Source organism: Cervus elaphus, chromosome 2 (genome assembly GCF_910594005.1).
Source record: "Cervus elaphus chromosome 2, mCerEla1.1, whole genome shotgun sequence".
Taxonomy (NCBI): Eukaryota; Metazoa; Chordata; class Mammalia; order Artiodactyla; family Cervidae; genus Cervus; species Cervus elaphus.
This window is the reverse complement of record NC_057816.1, coordinates 1,059,510-1,082,074: the sequence shown is the minus strand read 5'-3', so window position 1 is coordinate 1,082,074 and position 22,565 is coordinate 1,059,510. Positions and strand designations below refer to the sequence as shown.

The following is a 22,565-nucleotide window of genomic DNA, read 5'->3' as shown; positions in this document are numbered from 1 at the left end:
CCCCTGGAGAAAAAGCCAAGGGTTGCTGGGCAGCCTTTCGCTGATAACTCGGAACATGAACGAGGGCAGAGATTCCATCAGAGAGTCTTGGAACAGACCTCAGTCGTCCCGGCAGAGCCGGAAACAGGAAGGATCTCGGGAGGATCTGAAGGAGCCTCTTGCCTTAGGGAGAGAACCCCCACGACGTACCACGATACCTCCATGGTTCTTGAGAACTTCATTCCGTCACAAACGCTGCCAGCGAGGACTGAAGGGGGCAGAGGGTCGAGTGGGAGGCTGTTGGACTCACAGCTGTCTGGGCAGGACACAGGCTGATGGAACCTCGGCTGAGGACGCTGGCTCCTTCTCTCTAAAATGAAGGGCTGAAGGGGGCAGAGTCCTGGGCGTGGAGCCCTCAGCCGCAGAGGGCAACTCCCAGGCCTTGCTGGGCACCTCCCTCAAGGGGTGTGCCCCATTGGACTTCGAAATCCTCCTCCTTCATTTTCTCCCTTTTTGTATGGAAACACCCGTACCTGGCCTCTTGTACCTGTTCTACTGTTGTATTTTGGAAGTAGATGACTTCTCGTCTCAGAGGCCCAACATGGAAAGGGGCAGTTCCCCAGTATGTGCCGGGACAGTTCACATTCTGCGTCTGGCTTTTACCTGGTTCAGGTGGTTGAGGTGAGATTTGGGGTTTGACTTGACCTTGCAGTAGGTTGAGACTTCAGGAAAGCTCAGGAGACTGGTGTGTTTTACACACGAGATGGATGTGGAACTTGCTAGGGAGCAGTCTGCAGTGAGTGGGCAGAGTAACACACCCTCCCCCCAAAAAGGGTCCACCCCCACGTGCCTGGAACCTTACGGCCTGCTACCTTCCCCAGCGGAGGGGGACAGCTGCAGGTAGAGTGAAGCTTGCTCACCGGCTGAACTTCAGGGGGGAGCCTGGGCCGAGTGTGGTCACGGGGCTCCTTCAGACGGAGGGGGGAGAACCAGGGCAACGCAGCGTAAGGAGGGCTGGCCTGTGCTCCTGGCTCCAGGGAGGCAGGGGAGCCTCCGGAAGCTGACCACGGGGATGTCCCTGGTGGCTCAGTGGTTAAGAATCGGCTTTCAGCGCAGGGTAGTTCAATCCCTGGTCGGCCCCGTGCCTGTGTGCCCCAGTGACAGAGCCCGGGGGCACCCAAGAGTGAATCAAATGCTAAAAGAAAAAGCTAAGGAAGGAAGCGGATCTTCCCCCAGGGCCTGCAGAAGTGAGGCCATTTCAGTGAAACCCCGTTCATGAACTCCGTAACTTAAGAAGGCACGTTTGTATGGTTTAAGCCCCTAGGTTTTGAGAACACGTTATACCAGCACCATGTGTAAGGCGGGCCATGGAAGTCTTACAGGGTCATCGAGGGCCCGAGAGGGTCCACACAGGCACTGCACCCAGGGCCTGACCCCACGGACAAGCGTGACCGCAGCATAGACTCCGCAGTCCCACCTGCGCCCTGGGGCCAGCACTTGCCTCCCCGCCTTGGCGGGGGACTGTGTCCGCGGCCCCCGCCTACGCTGACACCCCGGCTTTGACGTCCACACTGCTTCTCCTCCCAGCCCTGGCCACCGTCTCTGCGCCCTGCCACCTCCACCCCTGCCAAGCCACACAGGGAGACTGGGCTGCTGGGCGGTGGGGGCGGGCCCAGGAGGGAGGAGCTGTGGACTGGACCTGGTGGCCTAGGGTGAGGAAGGAGTGGGCGCGGAGCCGCGGGGGGGCGGGGTGGGGGCGGGGTGGGGACCGGGTGGGGCGGGTGGAGGGCCAGGCCCCTCCTGCGGCAAGCGAGCTCTCCGCTCCGCAGAGAAGCCGGCGGGTGGAAGCGCCTCTCCCAGCTCAGGCACCCCTGTCAGCTGAGCGCGTGGACAGGCCAGGGTGGGCTCCGGGCAGGGCGGAGGGAGGGCTGGGTGGGGGCTCCACCCACGGCTGGGTGCCCTGCCCACCGACTCTGCCCCCGGGGCCCCCCGCCCAGGGTTACCCTGGGGGGGCTGCACCCACACCGGTTGGTGGGTCACCAGGCCTGCGACGTCATCCTCTGATCCTTTTTGTTTTCTGCAAGGGCCCATTGAAGTCTCTACTTCACAGACATGGTGCTCAGTGTAAAGCGCTCAGAAGGCATCTGTCTGGCACACACTGACGTAGTTATAGGAGGAAACAGTAGCCCTAGCAGCTTGTGGCTTAGCTTGCTTTGGTTTCTTTTGTTTACAACCAAGAGCAAGCTTGGTGTAGAAGCGGGGCTGCGGAAGGGGTGCTCCACCTCAGGGAGCGCGCTGGTGGGCTCCCACGGGAGGCTGAGGGCGCTGCTGACGACTGTGGTGTCCTCTGGGGATGCCAGTCATGCCCACTGAGGCCGACTCGTCAGACTGCAGACTGTAAGAGGGCCGGGGGGAGAGCCGGGAAGGTCTGTGGCGAGTCAGCTGCTTTCAGTGAAGCACGTGCAGAACCGTGGGGTCAAGAAAACCTCTCTGGCGGCCGGTCAAGAGCCTGACGGCCACGCGCCTTGCCAGGATGTAGCAACCAGACCCCCCCCTCCCCCCGGTTCTTAAGCTGAAGTGAACGGGACACCACGCGGGGCTGGGGCCCAGGGCACCCTCTGGGCGCCAATCTCCTCGGCGGTGGGCGGTTTCCAGCGTCGCCTCATGAGTCCGGGGCCCGCCCTGCTGCAGCAGAGCCCCCAAGCTCAGAGCTATGCCCGGGAAGCCCGCTGTGCTCCCCGCATGATGGCCGGGAGGGGAGTGCGTGAACCGTCGGCCCGACCTGCCCGCCCCAGGGCCAGACGGCAGCATCTAGGAACAGCCGGTTGGGTGGCTGGAAGCCGGGGATGTTGCCTCCCCCACCACGGGCGAGACGGCCGCCCAGCCCCCACACCGGGGGCGCTGCGCTGGTGCGGACGGCTGGGTGCAGAGAGTCCCCTCCACGCGCCGGGTGGCGGCTCCGAGGGCCTCGTGCTCCCCGCTGGGGGCCCGGTCAGGGGCTGCCCTGCGTCCCTCCTCCCGGCTGCTGCCCTCGCATCGTGCGGCTGGGCGGCTGGGCGGGGAGGCTGGGCCTGTCCCCGGCATTGCAGCAAGGGCGGTGGGGCGGGGGGGGCGTGGGCTGCCAGTCAGGGGGTTGTGGTGCCTCCGCCCCTGGCGGGGACCACGCTGCCCTGCCGGCCCGCCGGCCCAGGGCTGCCCACCGCCTTAGCCCATCACTCCCGGGCTGGGCCACATACCCCTCTGCCTCTTCCCGCAGAAGGGAGTGGCGAAAAGGAAGGTCATCGTCCCAGAAGGGCTCAGGTGTGATCTCAGGGTGTGGTCTCAGGGAGGCAGCAGAGGCACAGTGGCCGGGCGGGGGCGCGCCCGCCCGGCGCCCGTCCCCAGCAGAATGCCCTCCTGGCGTCCGCGCCCCACCTGGCCCAGCCCCCGCGACGCCCACTCAGGTCCGCGGCCCAGGTCCTCGCTGGCCAGGCAGACGTCGCGCCATCACACCTGCTGGCTCGGTCCCAGGCCGCCCCACGTCCCCGCCCGCCCGCCCACCCGCCCTCACGGAGACTGGCGTGGGTGACTTTACGGAAGGAATTTATTGTTCGGAACTAAAGTTGCTCACAGTTATTTGATGGGGTACACTGGGTGGGGCTCGTCCAATTCCGTGACGTCTGTGTGTGTCCGAGTACAAAAGAGGGAGGCTAAGGAGAGGTATTGCTTTCCGGTCCTCGTCTCTGGAGGAGCCCCTCCAACGGGGCCGCGTGGCTTTGCTGTTATAGGTGTTTCGGTTTTTGTTATGTACTGAGATCCCAGCCTGGGGCGGGGTCAATGGAACAGAAGCATTAAAATGTATCCACGACGGGCGAGCAGGCAGGTGGACGCGACGTGGCCTTGTGGCGGCGCGGGCATGCAACCCCGCCTGCCGCGCGGCCCTCCGGGTGCAGTGACTCGCTGCCTTTCTTTGTCCTTGGTTGTTTTTTTTTTTTTTTAACTTTTTGTCATTTTAGTAAAAAAAAAAACCCTTGCAATGCCCCCTGCCGTCTTGCGTGTTACGTGTAGGGGGCCAACTCGGGCCTTCCCCGGGCCCCACACTCGGACACAAAACCAAGATGGGCCCCGGCCTGGGCCCCCCAGGATGGAGTTGCGTCTCCTTGGGACCGAACCTGGGACAGAGCGAACCACGCCATTCTCTAAATATATTTATATGTGTGTGTATAGAAAGAACCGAACTCCAAGTCTAGCCCTGCCCCGCGGCCCGCCCCCCCACCCCAACACCCTTCTCCAAAAACAACCAAGAAAAAAAGTTTATAAAAATATCTTGCAGGAATTCTTTAAAGTTTACAGTAGCTTGCCGGCGCTGCACCGGCCGGCTGCCCCCAGCACCCCAACGGCTCTGTCCACGGGGCACCTCGGCCCAGACCCCACCCTGCCCAAGACACACACACACAGACAGACAGACGGATGGACAGACGGCAGGACGGCGCTGCTGCTGCCCCTTCCCTGAACAGAGAAGAAACTCAATAAGTTAAAACAGCAAATAAATAATACTGATCTCAGCCAGCCTCTGGGCGGGCGGGCACGCTCGGCCCTGGGTCTCTTTCCACCTGCGGCGCCCAGGGAGCTGGGGTGGGACGCGGCGGGTCAGGTGGGCAGCGCTGAGGTGCATGGATGTGGACGAGGAGCGGCAGGGAGGGGTGGGGCGCGCCGGGAAGAGGCCGAGGCGGCCGGGCCAGACGACTGCTTCGCCCCCTCGGGCCCGCCCCGGAGGCCGGCTGGACCGGCCGAGGGCGCTGGTCAGCGCGCGTCCAGTCGGGGGGCCCGGGTCCTCCTCCCCATGGCCATGCGGAGCTGAAACTGGGCAGAGCTGCCGCGCGGGCGGGCGGGCGGGCGGGCGGCGGGAGGAGGGCGGGTCTGCGGCAGCTGCCTTCGGTCAGCCAGAGTCCGGCGCAGAGCACGGAGGACGGCCTCGTGGAGGTGACATGTTAACTTTTCGGGATAATTCCTGGTATCAGAGTGGAGACAGTGGCGTTGTCAGAGACAGGCAGAGAGAGAGACAGCGAGAGAAAGAGAGAGCGGGCCCGGGCGGCCCGGCCTGGGCTGCAGACCCCGGGGCCCCCTTTCCTTTCCTCCCCGGCTTCACGACAGTCTAGACGGACAGAAGGGCGTGGCCCTCGGTCCACACGGGGCGGGCGGCGGGCCGCGCGAGGGGAGGGGGCTATGTGTCTGTCTAAGGCTGCTCCCGGCGGGCGGCGGGCAGCCCCGTCCTGGCCGCGTCCTTGCCCGCTGAGTACTCGGCGTCCCCTCCAGGGCCGGGGCCAGCGGCCGCGGAGTCCCCGAGTGGGCCGTGGGCACTCCGCTTGGCGGGTGTGCTGGGGGCCTGGGCCGCCTGCCCGTTCTTCTCGTCTGAAAAAAGTTGTTTAATTACGTCAAAGAAGTTACTCAATGGGCTGCCTGGGTGCACAGAACAGAAGACAAAAGAAAAAAAGAAAAGAGAGAAAAGGGGGGAGGGAGGGAAGAGAGAGAACAAGACGAATGAACCAGGGGCCCGCGAGGGCGTCTGCGCGGGCGCACGGGGCCGCGGCAGCAAGCGGGGCAGGTGGCCGGGGGGCTCGAGGCCTCTGGGCAGCGGGCTGGGGCCCAGGCCAGCAGGGACCCTCCTCCTCCGCCAGGCCTCCTGTCACCCTGCATCTTCAGCGGCAGGCCGGCCCAGCTCTGGAGTCAGAGGCGGAAAGGCCAGGGCCAGGCGGGACCCAGGGACTGGAGGCCAGAGCCAGTGTGCCCATCACACTCCTCCCGGGAGGCCTGGAGCCCGGCCCCCGGCCAGCCCAGATGGCACAGCGTGGACACAGAGGTCAGCAGCGGACAGACAGACGGACGGATGGGTGGACACGCATGGAGCTTGAGTGTGGTGGGGGCTGGGGCAGGCAGCCAGAGTGGGGGCCCTGGTCCCGGCGAGACCGTCCCAAGGGAAGAGGAAGGGGCAGCCATGGGGGCCCAGCCCACCAGGGACCCTGTGCTCTGGCCCCGGGACACCTCAGCCCCTCCTCCTAAGCCGGGCCCCACCCGGGCAAGAACGGGCAGGACCCCCTCTCTGCTCCGACGACGGAGCAGCAGGAGCCCCGCCCCCGCCCCTTCCAGGGGGCAGAGGGCCTGACCCCAGCCTGCGGCCCAGGGATTAGGAGACCTAATCCAGCAGCTGGGAGCCTTGCTGGCCTTGGGGCCGAAGCGGCCCTTCCTGCTCTGAGCCTTGAAGTCCCTCCCTGGCCTGCCCTGATCTTGGGTTGGGCCTGCGGCCGCTCTGGAAACTGAGTGAGGGAGGCAGCTGGTGGCAGAGGCTGGGGGCTGGGCAAGCCGGGCTCCTTGGGGGCCAGCGCAGCCACGTGTGCATGTCCAGGCCCCTCAGGTACACGGGGACCCCAGGACAGCCGGGGGTGGGGGCAGCACCCACCAGGAGCAGGCTGCAGGGGGTGCAGGGGTGAGCGACGGGGTGACAGGCTGGGGGGCCCAGGTGCGCGTGAGGGCTTCTTACCACATTTGGAAAGCCTCCCCGTCATCATTTCCATACAGTTAGTGGTGTCTGGAGCACAGAACGGAGAGAGGAGGGGAGACGTGTGAACACAGCTTCCAGCTCAGACCTCCAGCTGGGGGCAGCCTCAGGCCGGGCCCTGGGAGGGGGCGGGGCCGAGGGCAGGGCCGTAGCCACGGGTGGGCGGGGCCGTGGCCAAGGGTGGGCGGGGCTGTGGCCAAGGGGTGGGGCCAACGCAGGCGGGCTAAGAGGGCCGGGGCTCAGAGCCGGGCAGGGCTCCGCAGAGGGCAGAGGGCAGCGGAAAGCGGGGCCCCTCTCCTGGGCACTGGGGGGGGGGGGTCGTGCCTGGCCCTCCCTCCCCTCTGACTCTGGGCCCAGAGCATGTGCATCGAAGCTGAGAGGTCCAAGCCTCTGGTTGGGGTCTGTGCTGGCTACCTTTGGCTCCTCAGCCTACCACTCACTCTTCGACCCGCTAGCTACAAGGCTCCCCTTTGCCCCAGACTCAGGGAGGCACCCTTTTCCCTACCCTCTCCACCCTCTGCTGGGCTGGGTCGGGTGGGCTGGGGGTGGGGAAGGCAGCCATGCCCTCTAAGGGCCCCTCCCTGGGCTGTGGCGGGGCCCTGCCGGAGTGGCCACCAGGTCTCAGCCTGGAGCCCCAGGGGGACCCCAGCTTCTGCACCCCTCCCCCCGTCCAGTGGCTCTAGGAATGAACTCTCTGGACAAACGAATCCAGTATGAGAGGGAGGGAACAGGTAAGGGCCAACCCCTGGGAGGGGCTAGGACTCCTCAAGTCCAGGGCTCCCTGAAAGAAGGCAGGGCAGAGGCCCAGAGCCGGCACCCAGCAGCCTCCAGGGAGGAGGTTCAGACCCAGAGCTGACGCGGGGGTGGGGCCTTGCAAAAAGGCTCGGTCCACCAGGTTTGCTACTGGGCCGGGGCCTAGTGGGGGGACACTGGCTGACGGGAGGGGGTCCCCTAGGATGGGACTCTGCCTGGCCAGGAGCAAAGAGGGCCCGTGTCCCTGTCCTCCAGGCAGTTCGCCAGGCCCCCTGCTCGCTTCCCGGGACAAGCTGTTCTTCCCCAGCTTTGGCCTCCCCCTGGGAACACTGCCTCCTCTGAGGTGGGGGCATTAAAGGCACAGCCCCCAGGCCAGCCAGCCCCCAGGGCCAGGGGAGTGGGCCCCCTCCGTGGGTCAGAGCCCCCCAGCCCCAGCCCCCCCACCAGTGGGGCACACGTGACAAGGGGCGAAGGTGGAACACAGACGATGGAATGAGCATGGCAGGGCGGGATGGACGGGGGCCACTCGGCCTCTAGGACCCCACACACAAGCACAGACGGTCACGGGGGCCCTGAGAAGGGGGCTCTGAGGGGGGTTCTGGGCTGGACCCTGTGCTCCCCAGGCCCACAAGGGCCTCACGGTCAGCTGGCATCTCCCGCCGCGAACCCGCGCCGCACGCCCTCCCTGACACGCCGCTCACCACTCATGCACGAGCCCCAGGGCTCACCCACACCCGCGCGGCTGCAGCCCCTCCCCGGCAGGGCCCAACAGGGCTGACGCTCAGGCTCCCGGGCCTCCAGCGCTGCAGGCCTGGGCAGCGCCGGCCCCTGTGTGCCCCGCTCTAGGCCCAGCTGGGGGGCCCCTGCTTTGGACCCCCCTGTCCTGCCCATCTAGGGGAGGGTGGGTGTGGTGGACAGCCCCTCACATCAGCCAGAGTGGGTACCAGAGTGGGTACCACCCCCGCCCAGGAGGATGCTCTGTGGGGGACCCCAAGGGCGCAGGGCCCCGGCAGGACCCTGGTCACTCCAGAGGAGCCCGCTCTCGCTGGCCTGGGGCCGGGTCGCCCCAAGTCCAGCTGCTCAGCTGGGTGCTGGGCCCGCGTGGCCTGTCCAGGGCCGGGAGGCGGCCGCTGGATGTGTGGGCGGGCGCAGGGCGCCCTCCTTGGGCCGGCCTGGCTCTCACAGAGGACCTGCCCACAGCCCCCTCCCTGCCCCGGCGGTGGGGCCGGACACCTTACCTGCCAGCGTCAGAGGCTACTCTCGTAGCTGGTAGCCACCTTCTGGCCCTTAAGCCCAGCACCCCAGCTCAGTCCCGGAGCTGGCGGGGGGGGTTCTACAGTGGACAAGAGGCGCCTTTCAGCGTGCGTGCGGCCCTACCTCCCTGGTGTGCAGACGCCGCTGGTGGGAGGGCCCTGCTCCCTGGGGGCGCGCGGCTGCGGGCAAGGCGGCTCGTGGATGGGCCGCGCCCCGTCCCCAGCCCTCGCGCAGCCGAGCGGGGCCCCACCCTCACCTGACAAGTGCTGGGCAGAGGGCTGCTCATGTGTGCTCAGCAACTGGGCCTGAATGGTCTCCACGACCCTCTTGAAGCGGCGGCTCGGGCCTGGGGGAGACAGGGCAGGTGAGGGGCAGGGCCGGTGGGGACCCCGCGCCCGGGGGCGGCCCCGGGCCTCCCCAGCGACTCACCAGACAAGAGCGTGAACGTGACCGAGTAAATGCCGTTCTCCTTCTGCGCGGCCCCGCCCTCCGTGTACGTGATGTCCACCTGGAACTTGACCGGCTTCTGGAACACGGCCGGGCCCCCCGTCGCCTTGTACTCGGCCCGGAAGCTCGTCTGGGAGATGACGCTGTGGCTGAGGCTGGGGATCTGTGGGCGCAGGCGGCGTGAGCGCGGCCTCCCCTTGTGGAGCCGCCCCCTCCAGCCCTGGCCCCAGGCCCCAGTGGCGGGGGCTCTCCGCCTCAGGCAGGTGGACCCCGACACAGGGCAGAAAGCAGGGCTCGAGTGGTGGGAGGGGAGAGGCCGGGCCAGAGTCTGGGCCGCGTGTAGGGGATGTGCGCCCCCGGGGTCGAGGCCCGGCTCTGCTGGATGCAGACCTGCGGTTCTGGTCGGGCCAAGCAGCCTCTGCGTGGAGGGGCTGCGGGGCGACCCACCAGGGGGCGCGTGGGGCTGCGGGAGGCGGGCAGTCTTGAGGCCCCAGGCGAACCCCCCAGACCTGCAGAGCCCCCTGCCCCATGACGAGGCCTCAGGCCCCTCCTCAGAGCAGCTGTGTGTCACCCCACCTCACCCTCGCCCCCAGCCTGGGCCCGCCCCAGGGGACCCCCGTCTCCCGCACCCCCGGCCCTGCCCAGGCCAGGGTCCCGGGGGCAGGGACCTCGTGGCATGAGGCTTACCGACAGGAAGGCGTGGACGATGTCCGCTTTGATGGAGCTCAGCGGCTTGTCCTTGATGACCACAAAGATCTGCTCCTCCTTCTCCAGGCTGATGAAGTTCCCGAACCAGGACTTCTTGGCAAGCCTGGGTGCAGGCGGGCGGCTGGTCAGCTCAGGGCAAGCCAGCATGCCGTGAGCGCCGGCCTGTCCACCCCCTGGGCTGCGGGCAGCTCGCTGTCCTAACTGGACCCCTACCCTGGCCCCAGCATCCTGACCCTCAGCCCACAGCCCCGACCCTCACCATCCTGACCCTGACCTCTGACCAATTATCCTGACCCTCACCCCACAGCCCTGACCCCCACCATCCTGACCTGACCTCTGACCCCATCATCCTGACCCTCACCCCACAGCCCTGACCCCCCACCATCCTGACCCTGACCTCTGACTCCATTCTGACCCTCACCCCACAGCTCCTGCCTTGACCCCATCATGGTGACTGTGACCCCACAGCCCTGACCCCCACCATCCTGACCTGACCTCTGACCCCATCCTGGCCCACACCTTGACCCCATCACGGTGACTGTGACCCCACAGCTCTGACCCCCCATCCTGACCCCCATCCCAGCTGTGACTGTGACCCCATCTTGACTCCACTATCCTGACCGACTCCCCACCCTAATCGTCCCTCCATCCTGACCCCTGACCACCCCCGCCCGACCCCGCAGCCCTCACGCTGGTCCCACAGCCACCCCCTCCCACCTGGGTGTGGACAGCAGCCACTGAGACCCCATCAGGAGGGGAGAGTGGGGGGCGCCCTGCCCTCAAGTGCCCCCAACCCCAGCCTTGCGTTACGCCACGGTTTGGGGGTGACTTGCGGAGCGGCCTCCCTGCAGTTTCCAGGGAGAGGTACCCATCGGGGGCTCTGTGGGTGGGGCGGGGCGGGGGGGACTCTGCGCAGGTCTGCCCAGGGTGGGGGCAGGGATGGGGTCAGAGGACAGGGTTTGTGCCCCAGATGCCACCTGCCCTCCCTCTGTGCCCGGGGACTGGTGCCGGTGCCCCCGCCCAGGTTACTCCTGGAACACTGAGCTCGCTTCGACCCCAGGGGGCCCAGCTGCTGCGTGGGGCAGAGCAGGGGCCACCCCAGGGACCCAGGGCAGCAGCACCCTCTCGCATGAGAGCCCGCATCTCGTGGGCACCCAGCCTGCGCTGCCCATTGCCCTCCGTCCCTCTGCCGCGTCCGAGGCCCTTCTCCGGGCCGGGCCGCCCCTCAGCGCACACGTCCTGCCTCCCGCATTCAGCCTGTGTGGGCCCCTCCCACAGAGGACAAGGCCTGAGACTCGCTTCTGAGCAGGAGGGCGGTGGGCCTCTCCCCAGAGATCAGGCTCTGAAAGGCCGGCCTCCACAAGCAGGGGCCCCACCCAGGCCAGTCTTGCTCGCAAGGCGCTGGCAGCGTGAGCGGTGGAGCCTGACGCCCCGCGGGCGCCGGGCTGGGTCGTGGCTTGCGGGGTATCCTCCCGCTGTGCGGCGCCGCTTTGTCTTGACCGTTTCTGGAGCTGCTCTGAGGCCCCTGGTGACGCCACGGTGGCTGGCAGCCTGCCCACAGAGGCTGTGTCCACTCATGGGGCCGGAGCCGGCCTCTGGGCGTGGCCTCCAAGGCAGAGACGCGGGACCTGCCCTTCCTGGCCCGCGGCGGTTGCTGGCCACCTTCGCCTCCTTCCGCACACCCTGCTGGCTCTGCAGCCGTCGGCGCATCAGAACGCTGTGGGCCTGAAGTTCAGACGAGGGGCCAGGAGGTGACCCTGGAGTCCGCGGTGGGGGCCAGCACCCCGTCTCCCTTGACGAAGAGGCCAAGAAACAGGAGCGCTCAGTTGTGCACTTGGCGTCGGGTCTGACGGCAGCCTGAGGGGCTGGGAAGGCCTGTGAGGTCCAGTCTGGGCCCGGCTGGGCCTGTTGGTGAAGGCATGTTGTCTGATAGCAGCTTTTACACGTGCTGACACGGACTCTGAGCCTCACCCGCTGGGGGAAGGCGCTGAGAGCAAAGGCTGGGCCTCCCGGAGGAGACGGGGCTCACAGGCCCGAGATGAGGCACCTGCCTGGTTCCCTGCCCACGGAGCCCAGAGTCTGCGCCATTGTGCAGGCTGGATGCGAACGCCGCGCACACACAACGGGCCGAGGCTGCGACCATGTGGGGGGCACGTCTCTGGGTGGGCGACCACGACCTCACGAGGAGTGGGTGCCGGGGACGCCCCTGCCCCAGAGCCACCCATCTGCTCCCCCGTCACCCACACCCACTGGATGCCAGCCAGGGCCCTTGGCGGGGGGATGAGGCCTCCAGGACTTGAGCGTGGGCGCGAGAGGCTGTGGGCCGCCTGCACGTGCTGTCCGCTGCTCTGGGTAGGCTTTTTTTTTTTAGCTTTTCTGGAAAACCTAACAATTAAGTTACAAACGTGGTTGCCAGAGCTGCTAATGACAGCAGGAAATCTGGCCGAACGGACACCAACGGGGGTCCCAGAGGCCCCGAGACCCTGCACCTGGGGCTGGCAGCCCCGTGGCTCCAGCCTAGTACTGCATCGACAGGCCCCATGCGGGGTCTCGACACTGCGGAAAGGGAGCTTCTCTCGCAGTGAGGTCACGGCAGCCCTGCCCACGGCCACCCCGCAGGTCGCGTTCACACGGTGAAGGGAGAGAGGCTGGAGCCTCTAGGGTGTCTGGGCTGCAGACACAGGGACTTGTGTCCAGACGCCCAGGCAGCACTGCGCCCCTGTCACCTCAGGGCCGCGCTTCCGCCTCATGCGGGATGGTTGGCAGAGGCCCTTCCTATGGGCACTTCACAGCTGGCCCCCAGGGGCTTGGGGCCCGCCAGCTTCCCTGCGTGGAGCCCGTGGCTCGCAGCAGGAGCAGAGTCACTCTGAGGCGCAGCTGTGCCATCCCCACTGCCTGCGACCCCCCCACCCCAGCTTCGGAGTAGCTTTGGAGCAGATCTGGGCAGGCCCGCGTCCCCCTCCGCCCGGCCCGGCGCCTGCCCTGGCACTCAAGGTGGAGACGCGGGCGGCCCCACCGCCCTAGTGACCCCGGCCTGACACCCAGGGTCCATCCTGGATGCCCACGCACTCCACATCCAGGCAGCGGAAGGAGCCGGCAGCTCACACTCGAGCTCAAGCAGGGCCACTTACTCTGGGGACGACTCCGGGGTCAGGTTGGACATCTCCTCGGGCGTCGGAACTGCGCGGGAAGGACAGGGAGAGAGCGCGGTGACTGCCCCGCCCCCGGCAGGGCCGCCGCACGGGGAGCTGTCCGCTCTCCTGGTGCTGAAACCAGGCTTCGCCTTCTCTGGCCTCAGCCGGCGCCGCGGTCTCTGATGGCGGCCCCGCCCCCCGCGCCCTGCCCGGCTGACCGGGTGCGGCTGCTGTGCCCGGCCCCCGCCGTGTCTGGCCACGCTCACCTTGCAGTTTCCGGCGGTGGAAGCGGGGTGACCCCAGGAAGCTGTTCTTGATGGAGTTGAGCCGCGTCCTCCAGGGCACCCCTCCCACGCTGGGGCTGGACGGCGGCGTGGGGTTGGGCGTGCCGGCCGGGCTCTCCTTGGGCGTGTGCACAGGCGTCCCCTTGGGGGTAGGGAGGGGACTGCCCCTTGGAGAGGGGTGAGGGGTCACCTGTATGGTGGGGACAGATTTGGTGTTCGGTTCAGTTCCGGTGGGTGGGAGCTGGGCAGGCGACGGCAGGGCGGGTGGGCCCGGGGGCGGGGCCAGCTGCGGGCTGAGGCCCCCTGGGACAAGGGGCTGGGCCTGGGTGCCCGCCGGGAGCGGGTTGGACTTGGCGCCCTGCAGCGGCTTGTCGGTCAGCTTGGCCTTGCTCGGCAAGGTCTGGGTCTTGGGGTTGGGCCGCGGGGCGGCCTGCGGAGGGAGGAGTTGTCCAGGCCGGGAGGCGCTCCGGCAAGCTTCAGGCTCCGCGGAGGTGGCCGGGGGGCAGGGCACAAAGGGGAGCTCATGGGGCGGGGGAGGCAGGACGAACTTTCTAATAGGCTACAGGGCAGGCAGGAGCCGCAGGTAGAGCAGGGGGCCCCCAGAGCCCAGCGCGCGCCCCGCCCCCCGCATGCCCCGCCCCCCCGCAAGTACACACAGCGCCAGGAGGACCCCAAGGCAGGAGGGGGGAGCAGGCGGGCGGGGGGAGCGTTCGCCACAAGAGGAAACGACACACGAGAAAACAAAACAGAGAACGTGCAGTTAGCGAGAGCAGCCGGAGCCCCAGAGCAGCACGCAGGGCGGGGGTCCGCCCGGCCGCCCCCTACCCGGGCTCGCCCTGGCGGGCAGCTCACTCACCCGGGGGCTGCTGAGCGGGCTGGTGGACAGGCCTGAGGAGGCACCGCTGATGGACCTGGACCTGGGAACACAGGCGCGCAGAGCAGCTCAGACGGCGGGGGGTGGCCACCAGCTCCCGGCGCCTCTCTTCTCAGGGGCGCCTGCAGAGAGCCCCGCAGCAGCCCCGGCCCAGCGCATGCCTGGCAGTGCCCAGGGCGGGCCCGCCGTCCCCACCAGCCTCGCACCAGGCCCAGGAGGGCCCGGGCCCCTGGGGGCCGTTGGAGCCGGCGGCCTGGGGGCTCCTCTTCCCCCCACGCAAAAGCTGCCCCACGTCCGAGGCCCGAAGCCCCAGGTCTGGAGGGCAGAGAGGGGCCCTCAGCAAGGCTCGAGAGCCTGGTGAGCAGAGGGACGGGGGAGGCGAGGCTCCCGGGGTCCCCTCTCTGTGGGCCCACTGACCCGAGCCCAACTGAACCTCCAGGCTGAGTTGGCACAGACCCAGAGTCCTGCACTCTGCCCAGCGCCTCACCCCCTGGTGCCTGGGCACCAGCCCAGCCCCTCCATGCCCACGGCCCACCCGTGTGGCCCAGAGCCGCCCACCGCCCCGCCTCACTCGTACGGCGCCTGTGACGGCCGTCAGCAGGGACACAGACTCTGTCCACCCTGGCCCTATGTGGCCTGCAGACCTGGCCTGGGCACAACCGCACAGAGGTCACTGGCCCAGCACGCCCGGCAGAGACCACCACGGCCGCTGCCCCCTCGGGGCAGGAACCGGACACCTCTCAGGGCAGGGCCGGGCCTGCGGGGCCTTGCTCCACCACCCATGTGGCCTCGAGGGAAAGGAGACGCCCGCTCACCCCTGGGCGCCAGCCATCCTTAGAGGAAGGAAACCGGAGGGGTCGAGGCAGCCACAGGAGAGAAGAGGACAGAACAGAGTGAAGGGCGGCCACACCGCCCGCCCGGCCATGCTGCCGACGCTGCGGCCAGCCCCTGGGCCTCGGGGAGGAGCCGGGCCCCTGCAGGCCAGGCCCCCAGCACCTGTGGGCTAGAGCCCCACAGCGACGACCCTCCGACTGCCCCCGCCTGACGCAGCCACAGAGCCGGCACGGCGCTGACCTTGCCCTCGGCAGCCCCAGCCCAGTCCGCCTGCGTCCACCGGGCCGGGCCCGATGCTCTCAGACGTGACAGACGTGAGCACAGAGCTGGGGCTGGTGGCGGTCCCGGCAGGGGCCCAGCCCCACACCGCAGCCGGCAGGGGCAGCAATCGCGAGCTTGCCGCTCGGCACAGAGGAAGCAAAAAAGCAGCACAGAGAGACGGGCCGCGTCCACACCCTGCTGTCTAACCCTGGAAGCTGAGCTGCGGGAAGGTCACGCCAGCGCGGAGCAGCCGGCGGGGGGGGGGGGGCACGGAGGGGGAGCTGGGGGGGCCAGAGCAGGCGAGGCCCCACCACGGGCACTGCCGCGGGCAGCGGGCCCTACAGGCGGGGCGCCGGGGGCCCGGAGGGCTGGGCCACATGCAGGGCCTCCTGGGACCCACACGGCCCCTGCCCCTTCCTGGGGAGCCTGCAGCGCCCGGGGCAACCACCGCCACTCTGGTCCTTGTGGACAGCAGGGCGGCCCCTGGACATAGGCCAGTGTGGAGTGGGGAAGGGTAGCTGAACAGGCACAGAGGCCCGCTGACCACAGCCGAGGGCAGCCCAGGGCCCAGGGCGGGCAGAGTCCGGGTCTCCTGGCCCACCTTAGGGGGCCGCATTCCTCCTCCTGGGCGTCAGCCTCAGCTGACCAGCCCTTCCCCCGGCTCGTGGCTTGCGGGAAGGCTCCCTCGCCAGAGGGCGGAGGCCACCCGAGGCCCGGCCCTGCCCCCAGGCCCGCCCGCTGTCTGTGGGGCTGGGGCGGGGGATGGGGGGCAGGGTGTATACCTGTCTTCTTTGCTGAATTGGGGGTGGGCTTCAGCGATATCCAGGCTTTTACTGAACATTGCTTTACTACAGCGGGAACAAAGCGAGAAAACAGAGTTACTGCCGCGGGCCCGCCAGGCGGTCCAGGAGGCCGGCCCTCCACACCTCCGAGCTGGGCACAGCCCGCCGGCCGAGGCCAGGCGCACAGGAGGGCCGGTCAGGCGGGAGCGCCCAGCGCTGGGCAGGGCGGCCTGGCCTGCCTCGGAGGACACCTGGCACCGCCCAGGGGTGTGGCCTGCCACCAGGACAAGGGGCCAAGCCAGGGGGGAAGCAGCCTCTGAGGAGGAGCAGAGAGTGCGGGGGGCTGGGGTGGGGACCGGGGAGGGGGCGGCTTTCCAGTGACCCCTGGGGTTGGTCACCCCTGACCGGTGACCCCTGACCCCGCCTCAGCCCCCTGCAGCCCCTGAGGCACGAGGGCCTGAAAGGCAGAGCGGAAGCCAGGACGGCCGCAGGTGGGGTGTGCGGGGTGGGGGGAGGCTGGCGAGCCCCCAGCGTGCCCACAGCTGTGGAACCGGAAGCCAGCGCAAGGCTCGGGAAGGATGGTGGCGGCCTTTCTGCAGGGCCCCTCCAGGAGAGGCATGCTCCAACAAGCAGGAGGCGGGCACAATCCGGGCAGGACCTTCCTCCTGCTCCTCCCTGCCCCCTACCCCAGGGCAGGACCCGTGGGCAGTGGACCGCAGTGGCCGGCAGACCTGGAGAGGGCCCCAGAAGCTGGGACCCCGGAGGGTGGGGGCTGGGACCACTCAGGGTGGGGGCCGTGGCCAGTGGGTCAGTGGCCCGTTTAATCCTGACAGTGGCCCATAGCCTGCAGCTCCTCAGAGGCCTGGCTGGCCCCAGCGCCGAGCACCCCGCTGACCGGTGTGGCTGGGGCTCCGGCGGCGAGACCTTCCGCAGAGCTCCCAGCCCAGGGCGTCCCCGAGGGCTGAAGGCCCTGCCTGGGCAGGGAGGCTTGGTCTCACCCAGCATCTCGAGGGCAGTAGAGGCTCTGAAGGGCCCCGATGCCCGTCCCTCCTCGGGGGGGGGGGGGGTCCAGAAACCCCCACCCCAAGATTCCATGTCTCTGACCCCTGCGTGGCCACAGCTGACCCAAACATGGGCTCAGCATCAACCAGGGTCAAGCCTCCTGGGCTGCGGTTCTGAACACAGCCGCCCTCCGCCCAGCCCAGTCTGGCCCTGCCCGGTCTAATCCACTCCGGCCTCGCTCCATCCAGGATGGCCTCACCCAACCCAGTCTGACCCAGGCCAACCAAGCAAAGCCCTGCCGCTCAGCCCAGCCCAGCCCAGCCCAGCCCAGCCCAGCCTGCTCCGGCCCAGAGTTCGGCCCAGATCACCTTATTCCAGCTAAGCCCAGCCAGCCAGCCCAGTTCAGCCCTTCCCAGCCAGCTCCGAGCAGCCAGCGCAGCCCATGCAGGCCCCCGCCCCCCAGGCACAGCACAGCCCAGTGCCACGCAGCGGCCTTGGCCCAGCCCCAGGGCCGGGGTGCAGAGAGGAGCCAGGCCTGGTCCAGCGCCGCCCGGCCAGGGCGACAGGAGGCACGCACCTCTGGCCATGCTGGGCCATCTCCAGGGCCCGCCGCGCGGGCACGGGGGAGCCGCCGTCAGTCACGCTCAGCACCTCCATGGACTTCCGCTCGGGCCGCCGCTTGCCGTGCCGATTGAGCATTGGAGAGTCCACGCGCTTCCGGGGCGGGTCTGCGTGCAGAGCGGGGTCAGGGCCCGGCAGCCCCCAGGGGCGGCACGGGCCGGCCCCGGGGACCCCGTACCTATCTCGTTCCTGGGTGGCAGGTCCTCGTCCTCGTGGCTCGGGTACCTTTCCTTCCGGTCCAGGAGGAGGAAGTAGATCATCTTCTCCTGGTTCTCCCTGCAGAGGGTGAGAGGCGCCGGGAAGGGTGGATGGGGGTCCCTGGAGGGCGGAACCCCGCCCCCAGGCAGGCCCCCGGACGCACTCCTCGGACAGCAGGTCCTGCAGCAGCTTGTTGCGGTCCCGGAAGCAGCCGAGCGAGTGCATGCTGTCCAGCACGTCGGGGTCGATGTCCTCCAGGCTGGGCAGCGAGCGGATCTGCACCTTGCGGGGGACGGGCTGCTCCGGCTCCGGCTCGTTCTTGCCTCCTCTGCGGGGACAGGGCCCGGTCACTCCCTCCAGCCACGCCTGAGGCTCCTCGCCCGCTCCCCGGCCCTGGGCCTGAGTCCTGCTGCTCTCCCTGTGCCCGGCCTCTGCACATCTCCTGCGTCCTGCCTGTGCCCAGCGCGGGCCGGCCAGGGTCCCCGAGAGCTGGCCGGGGGCCACCGAGGCTGGAGGCAGGCCTGCGCTGGGCCGGGCCCTCCCCCCACGCCGTCCCTAGCGGGCCCTCCGGGCCACAGAGGCAGGCAAAGCGGGCGATGAGGGCAGGAAAAGCTACTTACATATACCATATGTGTTTCTGAATGTGCTCTAGCTACAAGGAAAGAGAAACAGGGAGTTAGTAGGAGGAAGGAGCGGAGGCCGCGTTAGGAGGCCAGAGGGGCAGGAGCGGAGGGGCGGGGCAGGAGGCTGAGCAGAGCGAGCCAGTCGCGGGGGCGGGGGGAGACAGGTGTGGAGCGGGGGGCAGGCGGGGACGGCGGGGGCTCACGGAGGGGGGCCATCCCAGACGCCTGGCTAGCACCCTGAGCCTACCTACCCACGGGGGAGAGAACAGGCCTCCCCGGAGACGGCGGGGAGCTAGGGGAGAGCGGGGCTCCGGGGTGGCAGTAGGAGCCCTCCGGGGGGGCTCGGGGCGGGGAGGAGGAAGGGGAGCAGGGGGCAGCGGGGGCGCTGGACGCAGGGAGAGCAGGAGGCGTCCGCCCCGACGGGGGCGCGCTGGGCCTCTCTTCAGAGCGGGGCCCCCAAACCCTGGTCCCCCCAGAAGCTGGCTCCCCCCACCCCACCGCCGGGCGCCCCCGACCCTGGTCCCCCCCAGACCCTAGTCCCCCCCCAGCCCCGGAGCGAGTCCGGAAGAACCGCACTCAGGGCTCTGCCCCGGCGCACGCACCGTGAGGCGCCGCGCCGCGTCCACCTCGATCATGCCGCGCAGCAGGCTCTGGCAGTCGGGCGGAATAAAGTGCGGCATGTGGAAGACGCCGCGCTTCACCTTCTCCAGCAGCTGCCGCAGGTTGTCGTCGTCGAAGGGCAGCGCCCCCTGCCGGCGGGGCGGGGTCAAGGCGGGCGGACCCACAGGGCGGGGCGTGGGGGGCAGAGGGGCGGGGATTGGGGGGATGGAGGGGGAGGGGGCGATGGGGGAGGAGGTGCGGGGGCGAGGGGCGCTGGGAGGACCGACGAGGCGGGGTACGGGCGCAGGGAGCCTCACCACCAGCAGCGCGAACAGAATCACGCCGCAGCTCCACACGTCTGCCTTGCGGCCATCGTATTTCTCCCCCTGCGGACAGTCCTGGGGTTGGCGGGTGCGCAGGGCCGGAATTCTTGCGGGGACGGAGGGTCCGGGAGAGGCTGGCCCCGGGGGCGGCGCCTCGGCCAGGCGGCCAAGCCCCAACCTGGGGGTCTGCAATCACCGGGGCAGGGAGGCCCCTTGTCTGGACAGGGGCTGGGGTGGGGTGGCTACTTACCCGGATCACCTCTGGACAGGCATAGTGGGGCGACCTGAAGGCAAAAGCCGAAGTCAGGGCAGGAGGCTCAGGACGCACCATGCCCCGGCCATCCCATCCCCTGGACTTCTGGGCTGCCCCGCAGAACGGCAGCAGGTGGAGACTGAGGGCGGGGTGACCCCCGCTCCATGCCTCCAGACTCTGCCTGGCGTGGATGCCCTACTGGGGCGTCCCAGGGCTTTGGTGCCAATTCTCCCACAACCTCATACCCTCTGCATGCTCCCGGGAGCCGGGGACCCAAGGAGCCGGCGGGCAGAGGCAGGACCACGGGGCACGCCTTATCCCCGCCCCGGCAGCCCCACGGGGGAGCCGGGCCCCTGCCTCCAGCCTAGACCACGGGGCCACCTGGCGGGGCAGCCATGGGCCCAGGCTGCGGCCACCGTCCTGGCCCGTGTAGAACCGGAGGCCGGCTTGGGGCTCAGCTCACCCGCAGCTGGTCTCCAGCAGGCTGTCGCCAACCTGCAGCGACGCCATGCCGAAGTCTGCGATCCGGATGTTATTCTTCTCGTCCAGCAGAAGGTTTTCTGGTTTCAGATCCCTGTGGCTGGAAGGAAGGTGGGATTGAGGCTGACCGCCGCGGGAGCCCTCGGCCCCCCTAAAACCCCGCCCTCACAGCACGAGGCCAATGGCAGCGCAGCCTGCTGACGTCACCAGCGGCCAATCGGAAGTCTCCCTCGGGCAGATGGCTGCAGGGTGGCAGGATGGGCAGACAGGGCTGCCAGCGATGGGCACGCTCTGCTTTACTCCCTAGAGTCTCTCCCCTTTCCTGCTTCCCCCACCACATCTCACACGTGTTCTGTCTGGGCCCTTCCCCCACCACACCTGCTCTGGGCCAGCACCAACCTGGGGCCCCCAGACCAAGGATGCCCTGGCCCCGGGGCCTCTGAAAGCACCAAGGAGATTTGGGTGGGCACCTGGCAGAAAGCTTTCTGATGCCCCGAGGGGGTCAGTAGGGATATACTGTCTGATCCACTGAGGGGCGGGGGGAGTGCAAGAGCTGGGGCAGGCACACCAGCAGGGATGGGGCCTACTCGGTGGGGAATGGGGTGCCTGGGGCACCCGCACAGAGATCCAACCAGTGCGCCCTAAAGGAGGTCAGAATGATGAAGCTGAAGCATCAATACTTTGGCCACCTGATGCGAAGAGCTGACTTATTGGAAAAGACCCTGATGCTGGGAAAGACTGAAGGCAGTAGGAGAAGGGGACGACAGAGGATGAGATGGTTGGATGGCATCACCGACTCAATGGATATGAGTTTGAGTAAGCTCTGGGAGTTGGTGATGGACAGGGAGGCCTGGCGTGCTGTAGTCCATGGGGTCGCCAAGAGTCGGACATGACTGAGCGACTGAACTGGGGTGCATGGAGGGGCAGAGGGGCACCTGGTTGGGACAGGGCGCCTGGTGGGCAGGGCACACACCATATGGAGTGGCTGTGGCAGAAGTCCAGCGCAGAGATGATCTGGCGGAAGAACTTCCGGGCCTCTTTGGGGGTCAGCCTCCCCTTCTTGACCAGGTAGTCAAAAAGCTCTCCACCAGACACGTGTTCTAGCACCAGGTATCTGCAGGGGGCAGGCAGGCGTTGGGTGGGTGCACCCAGCCAGGCCACCGCTGGCCAGAGGCGGTGGGCCACCACCTGGTCCCAGCACTGCCCTCGGCAGGTGGGCGCCCACCCACTCCCCTCCTGGCAGGCCCAAGAAACAGGCCCACACTGAGCCTCAAGGCCAGAGAGCACTGAGGTAGCTGACCCTCTCGTGAGCCTGAGGTGTGGTCCTTCCAGGCCCTTCCTGGGTTCCTGGATGAGCGAGGACACGTCAGATGCTTAGGCCCTGAGGGAGCCGGGGGCCAGCAGGGCAGACCTCAAACGGGATGGGAGCTGGCAGGGCACAGCTGGTCTGGGAAGATGTGTGGTAGGGCGGAAGGAGGGCCCGGGGAAGGAGGGGCCAGGGTGAGGAGGAGGGGCCTGGGGAGGAGGGGCCAGGGTGGGGAGGGGCCAGGGTGAGGAGGGACCTGGGTGGGGGTTCAGATGGCAGGTAGAGACGGCCCCCACTTGGCTCAACACAGCTGGGTGCTGTATGGGGGGAACCCCACGGCCCTCTGAACCGAGAAGTGGGCTGTGTCCGAGCTGAGCCTCCCTGGGGTGGAGCCTGAGGGGCTGGTCTCTGGGGTGGGCTGGGCGGTGGTCCTCAGGGGAGCTGGGACTCAGGCTGAGCACAGACCCTGAGGAACCCCTGGTGGGAGCTGGCCAAGGGTGGTTCTGGTGGTCTGAGGGGACTTGGGGACAGGAGGGGGTGACAGGGGCCATGTGGTGGGACCAGGGCGGGCAGGGATGGAGTGTGGGCCTGGGGGGCGGGGTGGCATCAGGAGCTGGTCTTACAGAAATGGAGGGGCTGGTGCAGGGGCAGCCTGTGTGTGTGGCGAGGAGGAGTTCGGGGAGGAAGGGCCTGGGACACGGGGTGGGGACATGGGGTGTCAGCAGGGAGAAGGGCGATTCCCGGGGCCTGCCCTGTTCCTGAGAGGGGTCCAGGAGGTACCCCAGCTCAGGAGCAGAGACCCCCGCCTGAGCTCCCACCTCCAGGCTCCCAGCCCACCCTGGCACCCGGGAGGGTGCTGGGCCCAGCAGCAGCCAGGCTGGCCAGCCTGTGTCCTCCCAGCATCCCGCCCCGTCACCCAGCCTGTCTTGACCGTGTCCCCCACCTGGCCTGCCATCCCTGGTCCCTCCCTGCTTCTAGCTCATCTTGGGCGGCCTCCCAGGAGCCACACTATCTGCCCAGCAGCCCCATAAGTATCAGAACAGCAGGACACGTGACTCTCTCCTGTGTGCAGACATGGGCCAGACCTGCGCAGCACCCACCCGCACCCCAGGCTCACAGGCCATCACCGAGACACGACCAGGTGGGTCCTCAGTCAGGTCAACGGGGGTGATGTAGACAGGAGGGGAGACCCATGGGTCGTGCCCCTCATCGTGGTCCTGATGGAAGCTCCAGCTCACCAGTGTTGGGGGCCCAGAACCACCCCCACCTCCCTCAGCCCCCAGGCCTGAGGTGCGGGGGCAGTGTTCTTCCCGG

General features: G+C 68.3%; 1 protein-coding gene across 21 annotated transcripts in view; it reads right to left on the bottom strand.

Annotated features, from left to right (window-relative positions):
- Positions 1-3,544: 3,544 nt before the first annotated feature.
- The window catches only part of BRSK2 (BR serine/threonine kinase 2), a 48,763-nt gene continuing 29,742 nt past the window's right edge, over positions 3,545-22,565 (bottom strand). For 3 of the 21 annotated variants that reach the window (XM_043922936.1, XM_043922931.1, XM_043923021.1), the window contains 19 exons: positions 20,919-21,059; positions 19,929-20,045; positions 19,463-19,496; positions 19,207-19,275; positions 18,892-19,038; positions 18,287-18,318; positions 17,830-17,994; positions 17,647-17,744; positions 17,425-17,575; positions 15,846-15,911; positions 14,784-14,801; positions 13,951-14,011; positions 13,077-13,284; positions 12,808-12,856; positions 9,656-9,779; positions 8,951-9,131; positions 8,778-8,867; positions 6,497-6,544; positions 3,545-5,418 (listed from right to left, as the gene is read on the bottom strand). In XM_043922936.1, coding sequence (XP_043778871.1) covers positions 5,195-5,418; positions 6,497-6,544; positions 8,778-8,867; positions 8,951-9,131; positions 9,656-9,779; positions 12,808-12,856; positions 13,077-13,284; positions 13,951-14,011; positions 14,784-14,801; positions 15,846-15,911; positions 17,425-17,575; positions 17,647-17,744; positions 17,830-17,994; positions 18,287-18,318; positions 18,892-19,038; positions 19,207-19,275; positions 19,463-19,496; positions 19,929-20,045; positions 20,919-21,059 — 2,023 coding nt within the window. In that variant the 3' untranslated portion in view covers positions 3,545-5,194. Of the gene's footprint in view, positions 5,419-6,496; positions 6,545-8,505; positions 8,601-8,777; positions 8,868-8,950; positions 9,132-9,655; positions 9,780-12,807; positions 12,857-13,076; positions 13,285-13,950; positions 14,012-14,783; positions 14,802-15,845; positions 15,912-17,424; positions 17,576-17,646; positions 17,745-17,829; positions 17,995-18,286; positions 18,319-18,891; positions 19,039-19,206; positions 19,276-19,462; positions 19,497-19,928; positions 20,046-20,918; positions 21,060-22,565 lie in introns of all 21 variants that reach the window. The other 18 variants (XR_006344826.1, XR_006344827.1, XR_006344828.1 and 15 more) reach the window with 18 other exon arrangements.